Source organism: Plodia interpunctella, chromosome 5, assembly GCF_027563975.2.
Source record: "Plodia interpunctella isolate USDA-ARS_2022_Savannah chromosome 5, ilPloInte3.2, whole genome shotgun sequence".
NCBI classification, from domain to species: Eukaryota; Metazoa; Arthropoda; class Insecta; order Lepidoptera; family Pyralidae; genus Plodia; species Plodia interpunctella.
This window is the reverse complement of record NC_071298.1, coordinates 3607079-3631258: the sequence shown is the minus strand read 5'-3', so window position 1 is coordinate 3631258 and position 24180 is coordinate 3607079. Positions and strand designations below refer to the sequence as shown.

The 24180-nt window shown below is 33.8% G+C and overlaps 5 protein-coding genes across 6 annotated transcripts; 2 read left to right on the top strand and 3 right to left on the bottom strand.

Annotated features, from left to right (window-relative positions):
* Positions 1-1152: 1152 nt before the first annotated feature.
* On the bottom strand, positions 1153-3779 carry LOC128670336 (uncharacterized protein). The gene is made up of 3 exons (XM_053745913.2): positions 3562-3779; positions 3349-3453; positions 1153-2817 (listed from the first exon to the last, which is right to left on the bottom strand). The coding sequence occupies exons 2-3, from the start codon at positions 3440-3442 to the stop codon at positions 2627-2629; spliced, it is 285 nt and encodes a 94-aa protein (XP_053601888.1). The 5' UTR covers positions 3443-3453; positions 3562-3779; the 3' UTR covers positions 1153-2626.
* Positions 3780-4095: 316 nt separating this feature from the next.
* On the bottom strand, positions 4096-9869 carry CAHbeta (Carbonic anhydrase beta). Its single transcript, XM_053745910.2, has 5 exons — positions 9485-9869; positions 8548-8632; positions 8283-8470; positions 5671-5859; positions 4096-5350 (listed from the first exon to the last, which is right to left on the bottom strand). The coding sequence occupies exons 1-5, from the start codon at positions 9575-9577 to the stop codon at positions 5141-5143; spliced, it is 765 nt and encodes a 254-aa protein (XP_053601885.1). The 5' UTR covers positions 9578-9869; the 3' UTR covers positions 4096-5140.
* LOC128670331 (serine/threonine-protein phosphatase 2A activator-like) lies at positions 8469-11530 on the top strand. 2 transcript variants are annotated; one of them, XM_053745908.2, is made up of 2 exons: positions 8469-8645; positions 10005-11530. In XM_053745908.2, the coding sequence occupies exon 2, from the start codon at positions 10005-10007 to the stop codon at positions 11025-11027; it is 1023 nt and encodes a 340-aa protein (XP_053601883.1). In that variant the 5' UTR covers positions 8469-8645; the 3' UTR covers positions 11028-11530. The 2 variants fall into 2 exon arrangements, with proteins under 2 accessions (XP_053601883.1, XP_053601882.1); XM_053745907.2 differs by lacking the exon at positions 8469-8645 and adding an exon at positions 9269-9464.
* A 2373-nt stretch (positions 11531-13903) lies between these two features.
* On the bottom strand, positions 13904-19885 carry RagA-B (Ras-related GTP binding A/B). Its single transcript, XM_053745909.2, has 7 exons — positions 19658-19885; positions 19467-19566; positions 18726-18943; positions 18390-18556; positions 17549-17642; positions 17081-17233; positions 13904-16634 (listed from the first exon to the last, which is right to left on the bottom strand). The coding sequence occupies exons 1-7, from the start codon at positions 19667-19669 to the stop codon at positions 16455-16457; spliced, it is 924 nt and encodes a 307-aa protein (XP_053601884.1). The 5' UTR covers positions 19670-19885; the 3' UTR covers positions 13904-16454.
* Positions 19886-19985: 100 nt separating this feature from the next.
* On the top strand, positions 19986-22623 carry HBS1. The gene has a single exon (XM_053745906.1). The coding sequence runs from the start codon at positions 20115-20117 to the stop codon at positions 22152-22154; it is 2040 nt and encodes a 679-aa protein (XP_053601881.1). The 5' UTR covers positions 19986-20114; the 3' UTR covers positions 22155-22623.
* The last annotated feature ends 1557 nt before the right edge of the window (positions 22624-24180 follow it).

The following is a 24180-nucleotide window of genomic DNA, read 5'->3' as shown; positions in this document are numbered from 1 at the left end:
CAGAAATTGTTCAACCTGAGGAGCAGTAACGGTTGGCGTATTAAAATAGTAGATTTCGAACATTTCTGAAACGGAAGTTCTGTAATAAAGTTAATCTTATATTTACCCTATACTATTATAACATAAGACTGAAGGTGTTCGTTAAAAACTTGCCTGAACTGGCTAAAACTCCCATTTATGTATAGAATATGCCTTCGGGCTTATGTTATTTTGAGTGGTTAATTATTTCCTTTCCAGTTTATCTTTGTGACAGGGCAGCCTACCCAGTAACGCAGGGGAGTAGTCACTTAGATTTTAATAGTAAAGACAATATTTTAAATTGTGTAACCATGCCTATTAATGAATAAGTGTTTCAGATTTTTTTTGTAAGTTAACCCTCAACCCTTCTAAAAGGTGGGTGAAAGATTATATGGGACTTAATAAATTTTTTAAGATAAGAAGCTGAAAATTGGTAAACATACTCTTCATCAATTTTCTCAAAGAATGACCGATATTTTATTATGAAATTCACGCGGGCGAAGCCGCGAGCAAAAGCTAGTGAAATAATAAAGGTGTCATGGTTCTCTTGTATTTTTCATATTTTTCAAGGGAGGTGTAAACATGAATTAGTAGGTATTTCGTCCTACTAATTCCATAGGTGTAAATAATAACACGAATGAAAAATGAACGGTGAAATCACCACAACAACATCAAAGTAACGTCATTTTACCAAAGAGGATTCCTCCAATATCAACGAAACATCTATACTTACCTAATAACCGGCCAGAAAAAGCACTCGTGGTTCACCGGCAAGTGTGCACGTGATTTATCTGGGTATACTGAGTTGGGCCACCAGCAAGAAAAAATGGCCGTGGTCCACCCCCAGATATACTTAGCTGCAGGGCCACGACCTACGTGGCCACAACAGACGCCCTATTTGAGTTACTTTGCTGACAAGTACCATTTTGTAATAAGAGCTGTTTTACCGACAATAAGGTAGGTAAATAATATGGCATAGAACTGTCCTGTCCATGTAGTACTTATGTAGTTTTTCAATGCCTTTTTATTTCCCGCTCCGTACCCTTCCGCGCCTGTCGTAATATGTTTGGATTTTTAGATCATAGGTAAGGGTTTATACGAATGGAACTTCTCAAGAGGGGGTACTAAAATACATTTTAAACGACAATATTTATTTGCTTTCACTAAACCATCACTACACATTAATATGAATAGGTTGTCACTGTATCACAATATTAAAGATTTAACTATTTATTAATTTTTATTTTACACAGATAATGGATAACAAATATTAAGGAAACATACTCACACATTATGTACTCAAAATGGAATACTTATTTCAATTTGTGGTTTCCAGATGGAAACTCAACTTAATTGTTGGTTTGTTGGTCACATAAAAACGTTGGAATAAGTACAATGTGTTTCTGTTTATTTTGATAATATCCAACTAGTGAAAACTAGTTATAATAATAATAAATAAACTAGATGAAGACAGCCCAAAAACAAATTAAGATGGATGGAAAATCAACTTAATTGTTGGTTTGTTGGCCACATAAAAACGTTGGAATAAGTACAATGTGTTTCTGTTTATTTTGATAACATCCAACTAGTGAAAACTAGTTATAATAATAATAAATAAACTAGATGAAGACAGCCCAAAAACAAATTAAGAAATAATCAATTCTAATGTTCAGCACAAATCAATTTTTTATTTAATTTGTGGCCAAACCCTAGAATTAGTAGACATCCTATAAAAGGTTCATAGAATAATGCAATTCATAGATAGTATTTTATACATGTGTATAAATAAGACTAAAATTGGATTTCAATTGAACTCTAAGACTTTTTGTCATCATGAAGCTTTACATCTGTTGTATTCCAGTTCTCTCTTATATGGTTTTTAATTGATTTTATAATTTTACATGTCATACATGTCTTGTTATTACATGCTAAACATCACAGAATACAAAATAGTACCCTTATCTAACTAAATAAATAAATAAATTACTTATTCTATCCCAGAGGAATAAACTATATGTGAGGTTATATAGTGGTGCAAGTAGATTTAAATGAGTACATACATATGAAGATAATTTTTAATTTGTGATTATAAATTATTTCAATGTCATGTAGTACTGGACTTTTGATGCTTGACTGCATACATGATTGTTTTATTGAGTCTAAGCATGTCCAGTCCATGTATGTATATAAAAAATATTAGCACCACTACAAACTCAGCTTGCTTCACATAAAACAGACAAATAGTTGAACATTAGTAGATTCTATTTTGAGATTACAAAAATAAGTTTGAATTTGGTCGCTGTTTGTAAACAATACTGTGAAATGATGATTAAGAGCCAAAAAATTACTAATATGGTACCTAGCTCCCAGCTTATTCCAATTAGGACAAAATCATTATAATTTAAAAAACCATGAAAGTTAAAATAGTGTGTCTAATAGTGTCAATTGCATAAAATAAAAATTAAGCACATATTACTGAACTGGAGCATACATAGCTCCATGAAAAAAATGGTCCACAAATTCAAGAATTTCAGTATTGTTACAGGAATTTTAGTACAACAATTGCCCTAACATTTACAAGTGGTAGCCATTTTACCATAAAGGTAAGTTATTTCTCTTTCTTATCCTTAAATAGATGCTCCTTAGCTAATGTGTATGCCAAGCCTATAGTAAGAGCTGTCACTACGGTGCCTTGTGCAGCAACTCGAAGTTGCATAAGGAACACACTGGTACTCATGTTGCCTCTGTGTTTGTATTTGTATGCACCAAAGCCACAAACTCCAATTAATCCCAAAATACCTAAAATAAAATACAAATTAATGACACAACAGAATAAAACCTGCAATATTCAATATAAGATTCCTACAAAAAACAGTGTACTGAGAGTATGTGGTACAGCTAAACTTCAACTATTTGGTAAGTTGTTTCTTGGGAAATTACTTCCTTGTTTTTCTTCAAGACCAAATATTATATTCAAAGGATAACATATTGCTCAAAATGTAGATTCAGAGAAGCATCCTGAAGATGCCTTCAGGTGTTTTAACGTTTTGTGGTATGCACCACAAAACATTAAAACACGTAAAAAGTGACTATGTTCTTATTCTGTCTCTTTTTCCCATATTGTGTAAGAATCGTGTAAAAATGTGTGAATTCAATGACGTTTTATGTTTCATGGCAGCCCCATGAAGATTTCCTATGATCTTGCACTCAATCTGCTATTTGTATTGCTCTGGAAATATTATAAGACTCTAGGTGTGAATTTTACATATGTATATTTACTTGTACGTATTGACCCCACTTTTTTAAAGGAAAAATGTATGTATCACTTACCAACTATCATAAAAGGTGAATCTTTTGACTTCCTGGCAAATTTTTCAGCTTGAGATTCTTCAGAATAGTCAAATACTTGCTGTGTTTTCGACATTATTAGAGTTACTGAAAAAAATGAAATTTATTTAATTTTCTTGCTGCACGCAACATGCAAGGGAAATACGAAAAAAATACAATTATAAATTTTACTCATTACATAATAAACATACTGACCTTTTATGGACAAATAAAATAATTATATAATTTTAAGGTTTTCACAACATTGCGACACTGTTACTCAACTAAAGATCTCAAGAAAAACTGACAAAACTGGAATTGGAGATGGATGGGAAAACCTTGACATTCAATTCACGTCACGGAATTTTTAAGCTTCTTTTTTGGTTTAATATCCATAAGGAAAGCAAAGGGATCTAGCCCATACAGCCATCGTTTCTTTTACCTAATAAACGTCAGGCAGACAGATCACGAAATGTCATCGTGCGTGATCCATTTTTTTTGTGGCAAGGCAAACACCAACGAGCTTGGACAGTATGTAGCTATGGTAGGAAAGAATAGAAAATAAATGTTCTAATATCTGTAAGAAATGATAAATAGACATCATTATTTATATAAAATTTTTTTTCTATAACTATTTATACGTCATCCTAAAGTATTTATTTGTAAAATTATAAGACATACTTACAGGTATAAAATATACTTACTTTGTCTCTCTCAAATTCTCTCTAAAAAATATATATACAAAAAATATCTTCAAAAAATTTTTAATATAAATAATTATAACTACCTATTTAAAAAAGTACAAAACTTTCATTTATACATATTTTGCCCCAGGGTAATCAAATCTCAATCAGCTACAAAAATTGCTATACAACCATAGATTGTGTACAACCAATGTTTCAAAGACAAATATAAAAGGTAGAGCTCGCGCCGCTCAAAGAGCGGCGGCGCTACAGTCGGTGACAAAAGCGACGTGATCTGTTTTTATCTTAGGGTTTTATAGTTCCGCATATTGCCGGACTGGACTTCTTTTGTGACGAGATCAATGAAGAAAACTATAAATAAAATAGAGTTCTGCAAAATCTAGGATTATTTATAAATTCTAGATTAATTAAATCATTCACATTCATAAGATAGCGATGAGTAGCTATATTCTGTTTTATTAAATAAATTATGGTTTTCTATCGATAAAACGATTGTGTTTGACGAAATAATATAGTTATTCTATGTCTATTCATAACAAAACAAACACACTTTCGCATTTCTTAATCGCATATTTTCTGAATAATAATGTGAATATTTTGCTACGTCACGGGGCTTCGCTCCCGATGGAATTTCGGAATAAAAATACCCTGTAATATGTATTATTCCAGCGGTTTACTCTACCCGTGTACCTAACAAATTTCATAACAATCGTTCCAGTAGATTTTGCGTGAAAGAGAAACATACATAGGTACACATATCCTCACAAACATTCGCATTTATAAAATTAATAGGATAAGCGATCAGTTTGTAGGTAGGTATGTAAGTATGACTTTTAAATTAGCTTTCTGCCTATTTATAACAATGCATAAACGCATCATCTAGCTATTTACATAAATAACTAGCTGCGCCCCGAGCTTCGCTCCAGTGGGAATTTCGGGACACAAAGTACCCTATGTGTTATTCCAGGTTATATTCCATTCTAGCCGTGTGCCATATTTCATAACAATCGGTCACACATATACATAGTCATAAGATTTCGCATTTATAACATTAGTAGGATTGAATTAAACAAAAAAGTACAGGGGTTGATCTATGAATAATAACGGCGTACTTCTGCCAGTATAACTTCGTACGACGATTCGTCTATTATAACAAACCGTTTAAAACGTCTGCTGAAATAATATATGTCACCGGTGTAGATATCAAACCACAAAGCATGAATGTGAAGATCGTGTTTTTCCAGTCGTTTTTTTAGCATCCCGTAAGATGCTACGTTTTGAAGCTGCTGCAACGTGTTAACCTGAAATTAAAATGTTTTTTTCAACACGCTTGCTCGAAACTTTACAGTAGCATTTTACGACACATTAATCGACTTTGATAACATATTATCGCGCTTCGCATCTTGCCACGTCCGTCAAAAATCCCACCTTGTAGGTATGTAATGTTCATTATATAATGTTATATTATTATTCACTGAAGAATACGTGACGAAAAGTTTAACTACTAAATTATATATTTTAAATAGGTACTTCTATGTGTAAAGAATATAATTTTGTGATGACCACTTTCTGCAAAATTCTCATTGCGCTTGAGATGTAGGTACACGTATTACGAAGTTACCTGTGATAATTTGTCTTCTATGCAAAATTTATTATCCGGGTCAATGTACGCGACAAACTTTCTTTGCGGGGTCTCTGCACTAAAAATCATTGGTTTTTCGAAGTCATTGTTCATGTCAAGGAATTTTTGAAGACTAGATTCTCCGTGTGTGCATAGCCATGATTTTAGTGGAGATATTCGCCTTTGTTCCTGTAATAGTTTCAATGATTAGGTTATTTATCGGAGCCTACATACTACATTACAAATCCAAGAATAGATAAAAATACAAAACCCACCTCAAAACGATTGGATTAATAAACAAATTATTGACACAATCAATGCAAGGAATTTTCTATGGCAAGAAACTAAAAAAAACCCGAATGAAGAAAACTTGAAAAAAGCTTATGAAAAAAAACGTGAAGACGTTCAAAAAATGATTAAGAAGAGTAAAGAAGAGTTACCATAAGTTGTTCAACGACTCAGAAAACCAACCTAAAAGGATGTGGGATGTAATTAATACCCTATCACTAAATAAACATAGACACAGCTTTGCTCCCCCAAAATTGATATCAGATTCTAAACCCATCACAGACGGCACTCTAATCTGTAACCTTTTTAACTCTTTCTTTTCTTCCATTGGCGCGGATTTGGCAAACAAAATACCCCAAAAATATCACACAGACAATAGCAAATGTTTCACATATGGAAATAGCTACTCTCATGACATAACACTAGACAAACTTAAACCTTGTGATAAAGATGAAGTGAGTAAGATTATAGATGACTTAGACTCCAACACTAGTACTGGAATAGATGGAATTTCTACGAAGGCAATTAAATGCATAAAAACCTCATCATTGATAGACTAGTTCAGATAATCAACAGGTGTTTAAGACTTGGTACTTTTCCCGACTCATTCAAAGTTGCCAAAGTTAGCCCCGTACACAAATCTGGACTTAAAACTGACCCTAGTAATTATAGACCAATATCGGTCCTACCCGTGGTTTCCAAGATATTTGAAAGAATTTTGTATGATCGCCTAAGTGACTATTTAACCGAAAAACAATTTCTGACCGAACATCAATATGGATTCCGTCCTAAATCAAGTACCCTTACTGCTGCCATAGATTTAATTACTAAAATAAAAATTAATATTGCCAAAAAAAACATTGCTTTAGGTGTATTCATAGATTTAAAAAAAGCCTTTGACACGGTAAGTCACCAAAAACTTATTGCAAAACTCAATGATATCGGCATAAATGGTACAGCACTAAACATTTTCAAATCGTACTTAGAAAATAGGCGTCAAGTTGTTAAGATGGGTGATCATACAAGTTCCCCTCAAATGATCTCATATGGTATACCTCAAGGTTCTATAATCGGGCCGCTATTATTTCTAATTTATGTGAATAATATAAACCAGATAGGACTAACAGGACACCTCACTTTGTACGCTGACGATTTGTATTTTGATAGTTGCATAGAGGACATTATTACTGATGCCCAAAAAGATTTTAATAATCTAAATGGATGGTTACTTCATAACCTGTTAACAATTAACACAACAAAAACGTCCTTTATGATTCTGACCGCAAAAAATAAAGAAATTCCTGACTTTGACCCTCTTACTATAAATGGTGAAATTATCAAAAGATCACATCAGGAAAAATATTTAGGACTACTAATCGACGACAAACTTACATGGACCCCACATATTGAGCATGTTGCCACTAATCTACGTTCCCTTTTAGGAGCAATTAGAAAAATGGCACACTGCATACCAAAAAAAGTGAAGCCGATTATATATAACAGCCTAGTTAAGTCTCACATTGAATATTTAATTGAGTTATGGGGTTCCGCTGCTCAAACTAACTTGATAAGATTACAGACTTCTCAAAATAAAATCATCAAAGCCTTGTTCCACTATCCTTTGCGCACTCCTACAAAACAACTTTATGAAAAAACTAAATTATTCAATCTTAAACAACTCTATATATATAAGACTTGCATTTTGATTAGGAAAATAACTACAAACACAACAAAATCTAACTTACAACTAAAGCCCAAAAAATACACACACAATCTTAGAGTAAAAAACAAACTTAATTTAATAATCCCCAGAACTAAATCGAAATCGAAAAAAGACGATACTATTTGAGGGAGCACAGCTGTACAACAAGTTGCCTAATGAACTTAGAACAAGTATGAGCATAAATGTATTTAAGAAAAAACTTAGACTACACATCGCGACCAGTACCATATAATTAATTTGTGATTTGTAAATATTTTTTAATGTACCCTACTCATCTCATTTTAAGTGGAATGTAATTTCTTTATGAGAATAAAGTTCTTTAAACCTAAGTAATTAATAATTTAGTACCCAATATGTACGAAGGTTAAGGTACAAATAAATTGTAAACAAATACAAATAATAATTATCACTTTATCGATCAGTTAACGTGAGTAACAACGATACTATTATGGCACAATTGAGATACGATAATGATATGTTAACAGAATCGACACCCAAAATTGTAGAGAAAGCAATCTTATTTATGAATTCCTCCGTACGTGTATTGGAAGTAAATATGGAAATAAGAGGATTTATAATTAGGTACCTATGTAATACTTACTATGCTTGATTCTTCTTTACTCTTCAATTTATACAAAAGGTTCATTGCTTTACAATCACTGTGTCCACATACGATTATGTGTCTTATATCATTAATAATACAACCTAATTCTAGAGCTGCTGGTTCACAACTGGTCATTTCATCCGCAAAGTGTTGAGAATGAGGTATCACGTTTCCAGCATTTCGAACTATAATGAAGAATATCAATGTCATTGTTGGAACATTTTACCTATAATAAAAATGAGGAAATAAAATATTTACACACCAACGAACATATCGCCGACACTAGTTTCAGTAAATCTTGTTGGAATCATTCGACTGTCCATGCAGGTGTAGAAGACTGCTTTTGGCTAATTGAAAACGGTGAGGTTAATGGAAAACAATTAGTGTATAGTAATTAATTACGTTGTTACTTATAAAACATATGGACTTATTGCTACAAGGCATCCAAACATAAAATAACAGGGCGCTAATACCTATAATTTATTTATTTGGTATTGGACACATGCAACTTTTTACAACTGATAAGTAGGTATATTATATAGGTAATTATTATTTTTATATTCCTTTGATTATTAATACGATATACCAATTCATTAAAAGTAGGTAACTATTTGTCGTTGATGCCGATATTATCGATTTGGCGTTAATATCGGCGAATACCTGGGTGAATTTCACGAGCGTTTTGTACGCCGCCGTGGGCTATCATTAGTGTTCATTAAATTGTACCATACACAGTAATCAATTTAATTATCCTATTTTATAAATAAGTAAAGTACTGGTACAATTTTATTTTTATAAATGTTTAATTTAAAAAATATGTTTTTTATTAATTAAAATGTGACACTAATGAAACGCTACACGCCGCGTTCAAACAGGCCCGAAATTCACCCACCTACATTTTTGAAATCGGTAAATCTAAATAAATATTTTCTTGGTATGTGGCTGGGAACACTAGGTAATTCATTTTGACGTTGACGCACAGAAGTTCACAGAATGAAAATCAAATGACAAGACAATACCTACTAATGTCAAAACAAAATAAGATGATTTCATGATTAAATTTTCTGAATTGAAGTTACCTATTTATAAGATTGTGGCTTATTGTAATACTTATTTCTAATTTGTATTATCTGAACACAATTGTATAAGTCAATAGTACATAAAACACAATCAGTAAAGGTGAGTTATTATCAACTTACCGTTGGGTTATCTTTTACTTCTTGAAATTGTTTGACCATGCTTGCGCGATCCAAAACACGATATCGCATGATACCCCGAAGAATTCGTTCCATATTTGATTTTTTGCAAGGCACTCACATAACCTCCACAAATTCCCTCTAAAGGGTATCACGGGCAGCTAAGTCGCGAACCTGTGTTCAGGGCTCTTGGATCGAGATTGACATTAGTGACCTTCAGTGGCGAGCTTATCGCGGGAAACATGAATCGTAAAGCCACGGCCGCATTAAGGTCAATGTTCATATAGTGTGTTTATTAATTCGGGGACATATAAACTCATAATGTTAGTTTTATCAAATCAAATGGTTATGATCAGAAGATAGTTTGAGTTCCTAAGTTGGGCCCTGTTTGCATATCTGTTACTTGATAGATAAAGCCATTAGCAAATAATTTAATCTATTTTTTTTGCATCATATAGGCATAGAAGACATATTATCAATTTATTACATAAATGTTGATTTATGTCTAATTCTTATTCTTCAGATGGAATCTGGAAGGAGTAGTCATGCAGGAGGTAGAGTAAGTGGGGCGGGAATGACAGGTGATAGTAAAAAAGATGATATTGTGGCTGGTGTGCTCCCAGGCAACCATCGGTTTCTTGAGCCTACCAAGGCAATTAAAACCATTACAGATATGGCTATATGGGAGAAATCAGAAGCTTACATTGAATATACAGGGTTCATTGCTACCATGAATGAAGCAATAAAGGGTAAACCATTATCAGTAGACTGTAAAATTTCTGAAAATCTCAAAAACCTAATAAACATGCTTGACAAGATTGAAAAGCTTATTGATGCTTTCCCTCCTATAGAACAACCACAAAGGTTTGGTAATGTGGCATTCCGAGATTGGATGGACAAGGTCAGGTCTAACAGCACCCAGCTGATGCAGGAAGCTATGCCACCAAGTCTACATTTAGCTATACCGGAACTAAAAGTTTACCTGGAGGAGAGCTTTGGTAATTCTACAAGGATAGATTATGGAACTGGGCATGAAATGGCATTTGTAATGTTTCTCTGTTGCTTATTTAAAGTTACATTTCTGCAGACAGAAGATAGTGTGCCAACTGTATTCTTGGTATTCAATAAATATCTTCACATAGCTAGAAAGTTGCAGCAAACTTATAGAATGGAGCCAGCTGGTAGCCATGGAGTATGGAGCTTGGATGATTATCAATTTGTCCCTTTTATTTGGGGAAGTTCTCAGTTGATAGACCAGCCTAAGATCTACCCACCTGGTAAGTTCCTGGAAGATGATATCATTGAGAAATATTCAGATGAGTATATGTTTATCTCATGTATTAAATATATAAAAGAGGTGAAGAAAGGTCCATTTGCTGAGCACTCTAATCAATTGTGGAGTATCAGTGCTGTAGGGTCTTGGACAAAAATAAACCAAGGACTCATTAAAATGTATAAGAAGGAAGTTTTATCAAAGTTCCCTGTAGTACAACATGTGTTATTTGGCTCTCTCCTGCCCATACGTAGATTCCCTATCAGTCACTAATAAGAACACTGCTTGCTGTAGGCAAATACAGTCAAGCTACAAAAATCCAATACTGGATTTTTGGGGCTTTTAGTATGTAGTACATAATTGAAGAATGTATTTGATTTTTGTTTTCTAATGAAATACTTATCATTTCTATTCTGTTTCACTTATTACATTATTACTTATTATCTTATATCAATAATGTCTTTATTTATTAAGTCCATTAACCGAGTAATGGTATCAGTATTACAAGTCGTGTAGTTGACTTTATTTAAGATTTTATTTGAAAACTACAAAATTGTGATATTATTAAACATAGTCATTAGACATTTTCATGATAAAGTTTTACTGATCATTTGTGATGACTTTTCGTGTAAATATTAATATATATATATATATAAATATATATATATATAAATATTTGTTTCGTTAGCTACCTATTTTCGATAATATTGTCTTGTCAGATGCAATAATGTGTATAATTATGTGTAGAATTTTAATAATTTAAATAAAATACAAAGAATACTTATATACTTGTTTCATTGAGTTACTATGAAATCTAAGAAACTGGCGAACAAAATGATGAAAATAAGGAAAATAAATGCTTATAAATTCAGGGTATTAAAAAAAAAATTATTTCTTAATTCGAGTAAAAAATTAAGCTAAGAGATACAAGTACCTTTACATGATCTTTGCTAAGGCTCTATATTTTTATATTAGCCTATATCTTAAATAATAAATAAGTTTACCCTCCCTGCTAATGTTCATTAGATTTAGGTACAGTTGGTTTGTTAAAGTGGTTGTTGTATAGCGTGTAGGCCATGCCAGCGGTCAAAGCCCCCACAGCGATGCCTTGCGAGATGACTCTGAACTTCATGAGGAAGACGCTGGTACTCATGGCGCCACGCTTCTTATAGGTGTAGGCGCCGAAACCAACGGCTGAGACGAGTCCTGTTAGCGCTGGAAATTGATAAATAATGGCCATATAACGGCTTTCGAAACATGTAGGTAGATTCAAATAATCATACAATGAGACAGATTGAGTTAAAAAAATACTTTGAAGCATAATTTTGCCCCAAACATGACATTTAAAATGTTATTATTCAAAAAATATTGTTCTATAGCGCATTAACTCACAGAGTACATTTTTATAAACTAAAACATTAACTTTAAGCAAATGGACTTTCTGTCAATATTATTGGAGTGGTTTGCCATTGCCTTCTCCATTTCACACTAGTTGGCAGATTTCCATATGATGGTTTCCTTTACCAGAAGCAGATGGTGGCCGATGAAAATGACTAGGTTTTTATTACGAGGTAAACTAGCGATATGAAGTTACATCGATGAATTCACTATTACAAAACGTTGTTTTTTAAATAGTAGATGATGATTCGATTATTATTAATTACTGTAGTCACTGAAAAGTAATGAAAATCGGCTACTGGTATGAATAAAGAAGCTCGTAATAGAGAACTATTCTTGAGGAGAATAAAACTATAATTATTTTAGGAAAATATAATACTCGCGTAGTAATATAGGGAAAAAGTAAAGCATTATTCACATGAAGCGGTATTCACATTGTACGAGTAAATGAATACTCAATCAATTGTACTACACCTATTCATACCTAAGTACGATAGTCATTTATTGTTTCAGTAACATAGTCATACGTATTCATTAATCATATCCTTATAAATTCAACTATGATGACTTAATCTATGATGAGACGTAAGAATCCTTAATTATTAGGTTGATAATAAACGCCCTGAGATTAATTATGAAATGCAGTGTTTTTGCTTACAGTGTCCATACACATTGTGCTGTCGCAACCTTCAGCTTCTTTGGATTATGTCACACCAGATAAAGAATTTTATTAGATACCAGTTATTACCAGTTATTTCGCGCAAGTGTCTTCGATACGGATACCAGTTGTTCCGTACTGGAACTATTGTATAATCTGTGATATAGGTATGTGTACATAGATAGGTATACCTATGTATACGTTATAAGTATACGTTATACGTACCAATGATCATAAAAGGGGATTCCTTAGCTTTGCGCGCCAATTTTTCGCCATGGGTTTCCTCATGGTAGTAGTAGAATGTGTTATTCTCCCCCATAATGTTTAAAACTGAAACAGTAAATTCTAATTTGAAAACACACATTGGTATACTGTAGCTGTGTTCATATTATCACTACATAGTATAAAATAAAAGTCGCTTCCCATCTGTCTGTCCCGACTTATGGTCCCGACCTAGGTTGTTTTGAACAAAACCAAAAGATATTATAACAAAGTAGCTAGTAGCACACATTCATGCGTGTATTTCTCTGCAAAAGCAGAACAGACATTGGATCCTCTAAATCGCCTAGCTCTATTTTATATAAATCATGCGAGTTCTTATTCATTTGCAACTCAAATAAAAATATTTTCTTATCAATGTAATAATAATAATGCCTTTATTTCAGGCAACAAAACAAAAATACATGTATGGCCCACATTCATAACATCACCACTTACTATATAATAAATAATCACTTAACAAACTACACTCGGTGCCGGAAAGAATAGTGCAAGGTGCAATTGTCACGTAGCTACTATTATTGACTATCGGCAGTCTATTGAGACTTTAGTTTATCTTATGACGTCAGGTTATGGAGCCATTCTTCTATACGAGTAAACCAGTTACAATAGAATGAGACAGAGTACCTATTCAATTCGTAGTTTCACACGTTTCAGATAAGATATTTATATGTTAGATAAAGTATTGTAAATCTTTTATAGCAACGTATTGATTTTCCTTATAGATTATGCAGTGTACAAATGGTTGAACACACGAGTATACGTGTTGTGTACTTCTGTATGGGAAAACGATCCAAATAAAATGCGTAGAAGATACGAAACATATATTATATATTTTTGAGTAATAAAAATATTATAGATGCTGTCTTGGTGTGACGTCACAAATGAATTACTGTGTAAATACATAAATAATGTTAACTATACACCAACCAAATTTTCAGGAATTTAACAATTTAAAAGATGTGACTAGAAACAGTAGTTTTCTCCCATTTTTTAAATGTATGTATTTGCTGTACGTACACCCTAAAAATAAGGTTGATGTTTCAAAATCAACCTATATAAATGGAAACATATGTTAACCTAATATAACAGCCATTTATAACTTGGCAAATTAAAATCTAAACAACAATTAAAGGTACATCAAATAAGTCTACTCACTGTTGATTGTACATTTTTGAAATGTTACTTTTGCCAAATAATTAGGAAAAAATATTTTATCAATTATAAGATTAAAGTTTACTTATAGCATTTACATATTGGGAGTACTAAAAATGTCAGCCCTCTTTTGAAGTAATCATTGCACTGAATTTCTTTAAACATTCATTTGTTCATCCATTTTCTATTCCACATAAAATTTAATTAACGTAATAAGCATGTTGCACATTCATAATTTTAATCAAAAATTTACGTACTTTAGAGAACGAATGAATTGACATTTGTTGACATAAAGGTTAACAAAACAAATAATGATGATAGATTAAATTTGCGAAACTAGAATAAAAAAATATTATAAAAATAGAATAGAATAAATTTGGGAGTGGTGTATCCGTTACATACAATAATATTATATTTTCCAAAGGACTTATTTCTCTCTCATTTGAGCGGACCGACCGACCGCAACTGGAAACAGTTGCGGTAAGCGGTACAACGGTAAGCGTCGGAGCTCAGAGTCCATATACCAAGGAATTATCTGACATTCGTCATTTGCGAAATATACAAATCATACACACACTGACATAACTAATATTCTTATACATATAAAAAAGCGATAAAATTTGCTGAGTGTGTGAAAAATAAATGTGAAACTGTATTAACTTATAGTCGGATCATCACAGCAATTTCTTTGCTAACATTAAGCACTATTACTTATAAAAATTAAAGAAAACAGATGTTTACGACGTGGTACGTCACTATAAATCAACTGCTGGAATTATAGTACCAGTTTTTTAAATATAAAATATTGTTAACAGCTAAGTCTAGGGGTACATTTAACTAATTCCATCAACACTGTATCCATAATCCTTATCGTACTGTCGGATATGTAGTGAGTATAGAGTAGAGCTTAAAAATCTGTTTAGACTTAGAGAAAGAGCCGCGGAAATATATGATACTATAATAATATTTCGCCCAATAACAGTTCGCCGACGTTAGCCGAGATGGATAATCACCGGGGTTAAAACCAGTGTCTGGGTTTAAACCCTCTAGTTTTTATCCCTCCATGAAATGTGTGATAACTGGGTTTAAACCCGGGTGTACCCATTATACCAACCACTGACCTTGGTGGCGTCTTTCGTGGTACTGACTGTACGAGCAGTATTGTGAATTTATCATTATTGTGAAGTATCATGATGGGTTTTATTGGATATAAACTATACTTATTAGGAAGACTTATTATCCCTAAAACCTTACAAAAATAAATGACAATTAATGTCAAAACTGCACTGTATATCCGACAGGACTTATAGGGGTCTAGTACTTATCTGAATTGGTTCCTAGTGGGAATTTGAAGTTAAATCAAATACGTGTCTCAGTTATTAGAATAATATCACGCATATACATCTTTTGAAATAAAATGAAATTCGACCGATTTTGACTTCGACTAAAATTAATCGATATCCAGAACTGTTCCGCTGTATATACTTCATAACTAGTATACGAAAACATTACGCAATACTCATGCCCCATTGCTAAGTCGTGAACCGTTGCGTCGACGCAGAACGTAGTGGCAATTTGTGCTCCGTTATTTTCTTTAGGGTTTGTGACACTGACATGCGTCGAAGTACGTCGAAACTTCATACAATTTCTATGTTGACAGAGAACGACACAGCGCAACTGAGCAATGGGACATGGCTCTAAGAAAACACGACGCTATCAGAACTTGTCAGAATGGGCGTAAACATTAGGAACCGACTTCATATAGCGCTAGACCTGTAATAACCAACAACATGCCACTTCGGCAAGAACTCGATCGTGTAATGTATCGTACAAAATGTTTATTAATTGAAAATAATAGGTTTATGAAATAAATAAAAAAATATCCAGTCTTAAAGGCAGAGTAGAAAACCTTTGGTCCAATTAAAAGCGGAACTGTCATTTTATAAAATTAAAACAATTTTGTTAAAAAATAGATTCTAAAATACGAACGGAAAGACAAATTTAACTAGACTCTCTAAAACATTATTTAGTTAAAATGTTTGTCGTTTGATATTTAGTTTTCCTTTTGTTCAATGTCCAATATTGAAACGGGGAAAATATATAATTTGTCTAAAAGAAGTTCAAGACGTACATGTTTTTATGACTTTACAGTAATATTTTCGATTAATAAACATTTCTAGACTATAATAATATTTATACAAAATTTACAATCACTGATAGTTAAGTGAGGCGGTGGACGATACTTTCTCAAGCTTCTCGAAGTGTTTTCTGGCGTTCCGGATGTTGATGAGCGTGGCTTCGGAGGGTATCTTGGGGTCCGACATCTCCACCATCACGTACGTGTTGCTCGTGAACCCGTCTATGAACGCCGCGAACACGCTGTTACGGACCTGACAATTTATCAAAACAGGTTTAGCCAGTTTATAGCTTGCTGATAATGTAGTTTTCGATTGATATAGTCTATATTTCCATAAGTCTTATATTTTTAATAAGTCCACAAGTATTGGATAGGGCTGACCTATCAGGCAGATTTATCTAACAGTTAAGTAGTTCTAAAACATATAACGTTTGTTTAGATAACAATATGATATTTTATCAGAAATAGAAATAGTGAAACAAGTCTTGTTTTTGGGCAACTGCTTGCTCGATAAAATTATTTCACAAGCAGTGTTTATAAACTAATTTAGAAATATTATATAACACTTTACATAGAATACACTTACATACTATGAAGTGTTATATAATATTTCTAAATTAGTTTTTAAACATTGCTTGTGAAATAATGTTATCGAGCGAGCGGTTATTCTGGGTAACCTCATGATGCAGTAACACCCACCTCCATGCTCTGGAACTGCGCGGCCAGCTTGGAGCAGGACAGCTTGAACTGCTTCACGATGTTGGAGACCTTCTCGAAGCGGTGCGCGTCGCGGTGCGGCCGCCGCTGGCAGTGCGACACCACCAGGAACGTCGCGCGCTCGAATAGCAACACCTACCATACCAATACCGATCGTGATAGACTCACAAATTACTTTATTTTTTATGGCTACACCCTGCCTTGCAAGAGGATTCGGTATTCGAACTACGGACCAAACACAGAGGACCCGGCGTATGAACTGCACAGTTACAATTGAACGTGCACAGTATTCGTGTCAATGGACAGGGCTTGAGTCGTTTTCTGTTCAGAAAAGGGCGGAATCACCACAGATTACATTGTTTTGATAAAAGTCTAAAATTAAAGAATAATCCATGCCTGACAAAAGAGCAATACTATAAGAGAAGAAAACAATATATAAATAAGTCTTACCTCGTCAGCATCCACTATCGCCGCGAACTGTCTCAGAGAAGACTCTAGCGCCTTAACATTAGGTATTAACTTGTACACTATACTTGACCACGCCCTGCAACGTAATATCGCATAATTAATTACAGTCAACAACATATCAGGCTATTCAAAATCATTGAAAATTCGCCTCTATTATCGTTGCATAGCGTTCTGTGCTAGGGTAACTTGAGGTGCGGTTGACTGTACCGACACCTGGCGTCGACTCTGAGGTTATTCCTATATAATAAGTAACTATCAATACTTAAGTACCAATTTACCGTGGTTATATAGGAATAAAAATATTGTTGAGAAGAATCACAGTTTTTGTGTCCTATGTGTTACTTTCACATACATTTCATAAAAATCCGTCTAGTACATTTGCATGCAAAATTAACAAATATGCTTATAAAATTTTGTACAATCAATATGAATAGATTTATCATACTTGCATACTGTTTGATTCCTAGCTTTGAAACCACTTTAAACTAATTACTATAGTACCTATCTATTTGGATTACTAGGATATGTTTGGTGCCATGCCATTTATGTTCTTCATACTCAATAATATAAGTTAATATGACATTGAATGTGCGTGGCCTGTTCAAATTTATCATAGGCAGTAAATTATGATAGTTTTATAAACATGAGCCAGTCAATATGTTATTGATAAGCTGTTTTATTATTTAATTATGCCTAGATGCCCTGTGGCCCTGTCCTGTGATAGACAGATGGACAAACAGTGGATAGTAAAAAGTTACCTTTGATATGAGACTATAAAAGTATCTCTACTTATTTGAAAATCAGAAATAAATTAAGATCTTACTTGTATAAAGTTTCATCCCATATACTGGTCCGGAAACATGTGCATTCTAAGGGTTTTGAGAGCCGTTTCAAATCTTCCTCTCGTTCTCTGAAGATCTCATCTCTCTGTTCCTCAGGAGCCAAGTCCATTTTGTGCACCAGACAGAATATACGAGCTTCGGGAGAATTCTGGAATGATACAGTACATACATGACATTTATATATTAAACCAAGTATTTGAAATCCTTTTGGTTACATTAAATATTTGTTGTATATTTATGTTCTAGAGAAATGTTTTGTCTCAGTAAATTTATTTTCTTATTGACTATACAAAGAAAATAGTCCATAAAAAGCTAACCTGTAGAATAGCTTCCAAACATGACTGATAATAGTGCATGTCTTTCTCCATCTCTCTGCTTTCAACATCAAACACATAAATGAGTACTTCAACATTCCGAAATATGTTGTCTCTCTGTGAAGCAAAGTAGTTCTCCATGAAGGCCTCCTGTCCTCCACAGTCCCAGAGATTCAGCACCAAGTTGCCCAGGAAGCGGACATGTGAGTGTTCAACATCAACTATAAACAAATACAATGGCTTTATTTATTCCACTAGTTCAATGCACTAAAAACTTTACAACAAATAGAAGTGTAACTACATAGCTACTTATAGAAGAAATGGAGACAAGAAACTAGGCGGAACTGTTGACCTTAAAAAAAAAACAGGGACAAATACCGAAGGTGTAAGCCCCAAAGTAATTATAATATAATAGTAGTTCAGAAGTAGAGTGAGAATGGTGAAGGTATGACCCCATTTAAACTGAGATTTGGTGAGGGACAAGAGAAGTTCACTCTGCATCTTAAGAAATAAAGTTGGCATTGCTTGAAATTGATTTTAAAAATTATATTTGACTAAGATGAATGTGACACTAGTATATGAAACTAGTGAGTAATTAATTCATAATAAGATGTAATATAATTGATTATGAATTCAGAACTGGTCTGGTTATTATGTAGAAAGAGATCTGAAAAACAGTTACTTTACTATATTGATAACTGTCAAATATCTAGATGAGTTTGATTTAAAGCTGTGGGCACTTACTAGTAGCTCCTAAGCGTCGAGTATCTCTTGCTATATAGTTGGCAAATATGATAGATCTCATACTGGTCTTCCCAGAGCCACTCTTCCCCATTAGCAATACCTGAAAAAAGGAAAGATTTTATGATACTTAAAAGAAAAAAAGACAAATTTAATTATTCAGATAAAAAAAAAATTAAAACAACTTGATGTACCTTTTTCTTCATTTTAAGTTTATTAAAGTTGGCTGATAGTAATAAAATCTACTAATTGGAAGTGTTATCAGTGGTTACAGTATTCAACTCTACTGCCTCAGAATAGTTGGCTGTAAGTAATTATTTGTTTTTATATAAAACACCCTTTGGGCAAAAATAAAAGGCGTAAATTCGTAATTTCACGAATCATACAATTATCACAATACCATTGACTGATTATTTCTGTCTTGTCTTATTAGTTCTGTTGACTTACAAGTTTAAAGTGACAATGACATTTTGGACTAGCTAGGAAATAGGTACCTAACGTCAAAGTCATGGAAATCATACAACATATTGTCATTGTCATTTATACTATGAAGCAGTGTACAAAATCGTGTAATTTATTATGGAATTTGCACAAAATATCTACAATATGGTTCTAAGTGCGTGCTAAAATTTTTGATATTATATTACAAAAATGGCTCGCCACAGGAATGTGAGGAATAGAAGTTACTCTGATGATTACGACTATGATGATGTTTACGGTCATTCAGTGGAAGAGGATTCATGTTTATCTCCAAGCGACACCGCACAATGGATGTACGACCGCTCTCGCAACCAACAGGCAATAGCCAACTTTATAGAAACCCACGATGATATTCAAGAAGAAGCAGAGGACGAAGTTCCTGACGCACAACACACGCACACTCTTGACCGCCGCGATTCTATCGACCTCCGCAGCCTCAACCTCAACGAAGATGATGAAGCAAAGTTAATGTCTTGTTTAGATGAACTACGGAATGTTTTGGGCGATACAATATCTGACAATATACTCATACAATCAGTGCTTAATCATAATTTTGATTTCAGCAAAACCTTAGATGAAATCTTAAATAGGAATGGTAAGAAATCAGAAAAGACCAAAGTTGAGCAAATAAAGCCACTACCAGTTGTTATCGTTGATCCTGTCAAAGCCCCTGTCATATCAACAAAAGAAACTACTCCTAAAGTTATAGCATCAAAAGTAGAACCTAGTAGTAGTGCAGTTATCAAAGGATTCAAAGTGGACTATGGTGCCAGCTCCAGCAGTCGACCTCAAACTCCTCGAGACTGTTCTCCAGCAGAGAGGGCTCTGACACCAAAGCTTGATCAGGAGGAAATAAAGCCAGCCAAAGTGAAAGAGAACAAAATAGATCCCAATGTACAGTATTCAAATGAAAGAGGCTTGGACAAGGATCATTTGTATATTGTTGTAATAGGCCATGTTGATGCTGGAAAATCTACCCTTATGGGTCGTTTACTGTGTGATCTTGGTGAGGTTAGTCAAAGGACAATGCATAAATATGAGCAAGAGAGTAAAAAAATTGGAAAACAAAGTTTTATGTATGCTTGGGTTTTAGATGAGACTGGAGAGGAGAGAGTCAGGGGGATCACAATGGATGTTGGTCGTGCACAATTTGACACAAAAACTAAAAAAGTGATAATTCTTGATGCTCCTGGACATGCTGATTTTATCCCAAACATGATAACTGGAGCAGGTCAAGCTGATGTTGCTCTTCTGGTAGTTGATGCTACCAGAGGAGAGTTTGAATCAGGCTTTGAACTTGGTGGTCAGACTCGAGAGCATGCTCTCCTAGTCAGATCTCTAGGTGTCAATCAGCTGGCTGTAGCTATAAATAAGTTGGACACCACAAGTTGGTCACAAGACAGATTTAATGAGATCACTAAAAAACTAAAGCTGTTCTTGAAACAGGCTGGATTCAAAGATTCTGATGTGACTTTTGTGCCTTGTTCAGGCTTGACTGGTGAGAATCTGGTGAGAACACCAACAGAGCCAGATTTACTAAAATGGTACAATGGACCCTGCCTTCTAGAAGTAATTGATAAGTTTAATGTACCAGAAAGACCTGTCTCTAAACCTCTAAGGCTTTCTGTCAATGATGTGTTCAAGGGCACTGGCTCGGGTTTCTGTGTGGCTGGTCGAATTGAAAATGGAATACTCAATAAGGGTGACAAGATTTTAGTGTGTCCCACAAAAGAGATGGCAGAAGTTCGAAGCATAGCCATAAATGACATGCCAAATAATGTTGCCTTTGCTGGTGATCAAGTCACTGTGACCCTGTCAGGTGTGGATATGCAGAATGTGTCTGTGGGATATGTATTAAGTGATCCAGTACAACAGGTGCCAGTAACCACTCGCTTTGAAGCTAGGTTAGTTGTTTTTAATGTTAAAGTACCTATTACAAAAGGCTACCCAGTTCTGATTCATCATCAATCATTAGTGGAGTCAGCAAATATAGTGAAACTTAAGGCTTTGTTAAATAAGAGTACTGGAGAGTTGATTAAAAAGAAACCTCGTTGCTTAGGTAATAATTCTGTTGCTGTTGTTGACATTGAAGTGTGCCGACCAATCTGTGTAGAGCGTTACAAAGATGTTAAGGAGCTAGGACGCGTAATGTTGCGTGTATCTGGTGTTACTATAGCTGCTGGTTTAGTCACTGACATATTAAATATTTGATTGTTCTGATGGATATTCTTGTAATAAACATGTAATTTTGAAATCTCAGATAACCACTGGCTGTAATTTAATGTGATGGTTGCAGACACAGAAAAAAAAATGTGTAGCTAATTGTGGAATTACAGCGTCGCTCTCAGAACGCGATTGTAACATAACATAAGCGTAGTTACTTTAAAAATAGCTTTACTCTATTTTTGTATGATTTAATGTTCTTAGGCGATTTGACATATCACAACCGCATTCTGAGCGCGTCGCAACTTGAGATAATATGTAAGGTAATTAATATTCACTTCAATAGCCTAGATATTTTTAATACACAGCGCTTATTACATGTACAATAAATGTATCGTGCTATATAACAATTGGTTACAATTTATCAATGATTTATTATTTATAATGCTAATTAAAGTTGTTGTCATGGTTAATATTGTTTTTTATTAAAAAAAAATCATTAAAACTTAACAAAAAATATTAATTTACCTGTTTAAATGGTCTGGGTCTGTGCTGTTTTGCTATGGTGGGTTTCAATTCTTATTTTAGCAGTAGGGTACCTATGATAAGAATCTTATCATAGGTAGGTACCTACGGCTAAAAATTAACAATGTTCCGGGTTCGGTATGTTTCCAGCAGGTTTGCCAGATTTTGTTGGGCAAAGTGTGATTTTGCATTGCAACCTATTGAGTGAAAAAGCTGGATTATTTCGTCAAACGCAGGATAAAAAGAAAAAAGACGCAAATTAATGTAATAAAATAAACTTTACGTTACAAATAAATAAATTTATATTTCAACATTTTATTGAAAATTTAAATGACCTAATTTATAAATTGTTGAACTCTTTGTGCAAAAGTATGTCTTGTTTTTTTTTTGCTTTTGACTGCAAATCTAAAATTTACTGTCCCGCGTAGGACAGTTCTGTAAGTACCACGCGGGACAGTTAATTTTGGTGTCAAAAATCGGGACGTCCCGCCAAAATCGGGACGTCTGGTAACGCTGGTTACAATGATTACCTACCATCATTATGGTTTTCTGTATTCTGTGATTATTATGCATGTTCTAAGGAGATAGTGTAATGGAAATACTAATTCAATAGTCATGGTCATATTAATTTATTTTGCATATTTTGATTGTTTCCCAGTTTTTTATATATGACGACTATGACGAGCATAATTAGGTTGAAGTAAATAACATAAATAACCCCAGTTCGTAACACGCCGGATAATTGAGTTAGCAGAAAAAGTAACCGAGTTTCCCGCAAGGACCAAGAGATTCAATTTAGATAAGTAGTTGCAGACGACAGCTTGTTACGTAAGTACGTTGCAATCAACAACCACCAAGATTGATAGTTACATAGTTTTAATGAAATAAATGTGGCTCGATATTGGGCACCTATTTTAGTGCATCATAATTTATAGCCCATTTAAACTAATCACGATGATTTTATTTTCTTTATTTTCATAGATTCAGTTGAAAGCGGAAGCGGATGTCAAAGGAAATACTACATATAGCTCTTCGCAGATGGCAGCATCAGTACCTATAATTTGTAGAAAACTGCTTAGAAATAAACTTAGCAATACTTCATGTAAACTTAGTTAATTAGTATGGTTAGTATGTGAACTAAGCTAGACGCCTTTTACTTGATGCGCTGCCGTCGGCTTCGTGTCTGAAATCTGATTTTCTTCCTACTCACTTCCTGAAAAACAATGCAATGTAGGTAAGTAATAAACCATGGAATTAGTAGTTACACGGAGTACCTACCTAAATATTCCATGGTATATACTTTTCTTTTTGGCATAGTATAGACTGGAAGTACTAAGTATTTTGTAATCTGTGGTACATACAGGTGCGTAACACTAAGGTGGTATATTATTGAAGTTTTAATGAAATTCAATACCACCTTTTGTTATAATGAACTAGCGGCCCGTCCCGGCTTCGCTCGAGTAAAACCATAATAAATTATACATCTAAACCTTCCTCAGGAATCATATTTTTGTTTGTTGTGTAGTTTAAAAAATCTAAGCATAGGTGC

Coding starts and splice junctions, on each gene's coding strand:
- LOC128670336 (XM_053745913.2), bottom strand. CDS start 3,442: ATGTCGAAAACACAGCAAGTATTTGACTATTCTGAAGAATCTCAAGCT. Junction 2,818..3,348: donor TTCACCTTTTATGATAGTTG/GTAAGTGATACA, acceptor ATTTTATTTTAG/GTATTTTGGGATTAATTGGA.
- CAHbeta (XM_053745910.2), bottom strand. CDS start 9,577: ATGGAACGAATTCTTCGGGGTATCATGCGATATCGTGTTTTGGATCGC. Junction 8,633..9,484: donor AAGTAAAAGATAACCCAACG/GTAAGTTGATAA, acceptor GTTTTCAATTAG/CCAAAAGCAGTCTTCTACAC. Junction 8,471..8,547: donor TGTCGGCGATATGTTCGTTG/GTGTGTAAATAT, acceptor TCTTCATTATAG/TTCGAAATGCTGGAAACGTG.
- LOC128670331 (XM_053745908.2), top strand. CDS start 10,005: ATGGAATCTGGAAGGAGTAGTCATGCAGGAGGTAGAGTAAGTGGGGCG.
- RagA-B (XM_053745909.2), bottom strand. Junction 18,944..19,466: donor TCGACGCTTAGGAGCTACTA/GTAAGTGCCCAC, acceptor ATTTGTTTATAG/TTGATGTTGAACACTCACAT. Junction 17,643..18,389: donor TGGGATGAAACTTTATACAA/GTAAGATCTTAA, acceptor ATTACGTTGCAG/GGCGTGGTCAAGTATAGTGT.
- HBS1 (XM_053745906.1), top strand. CDS start 20,115: ATGGCTCGCCACAGGAATGTGAGGAATAGAAGTTACTCTGATGATTAC.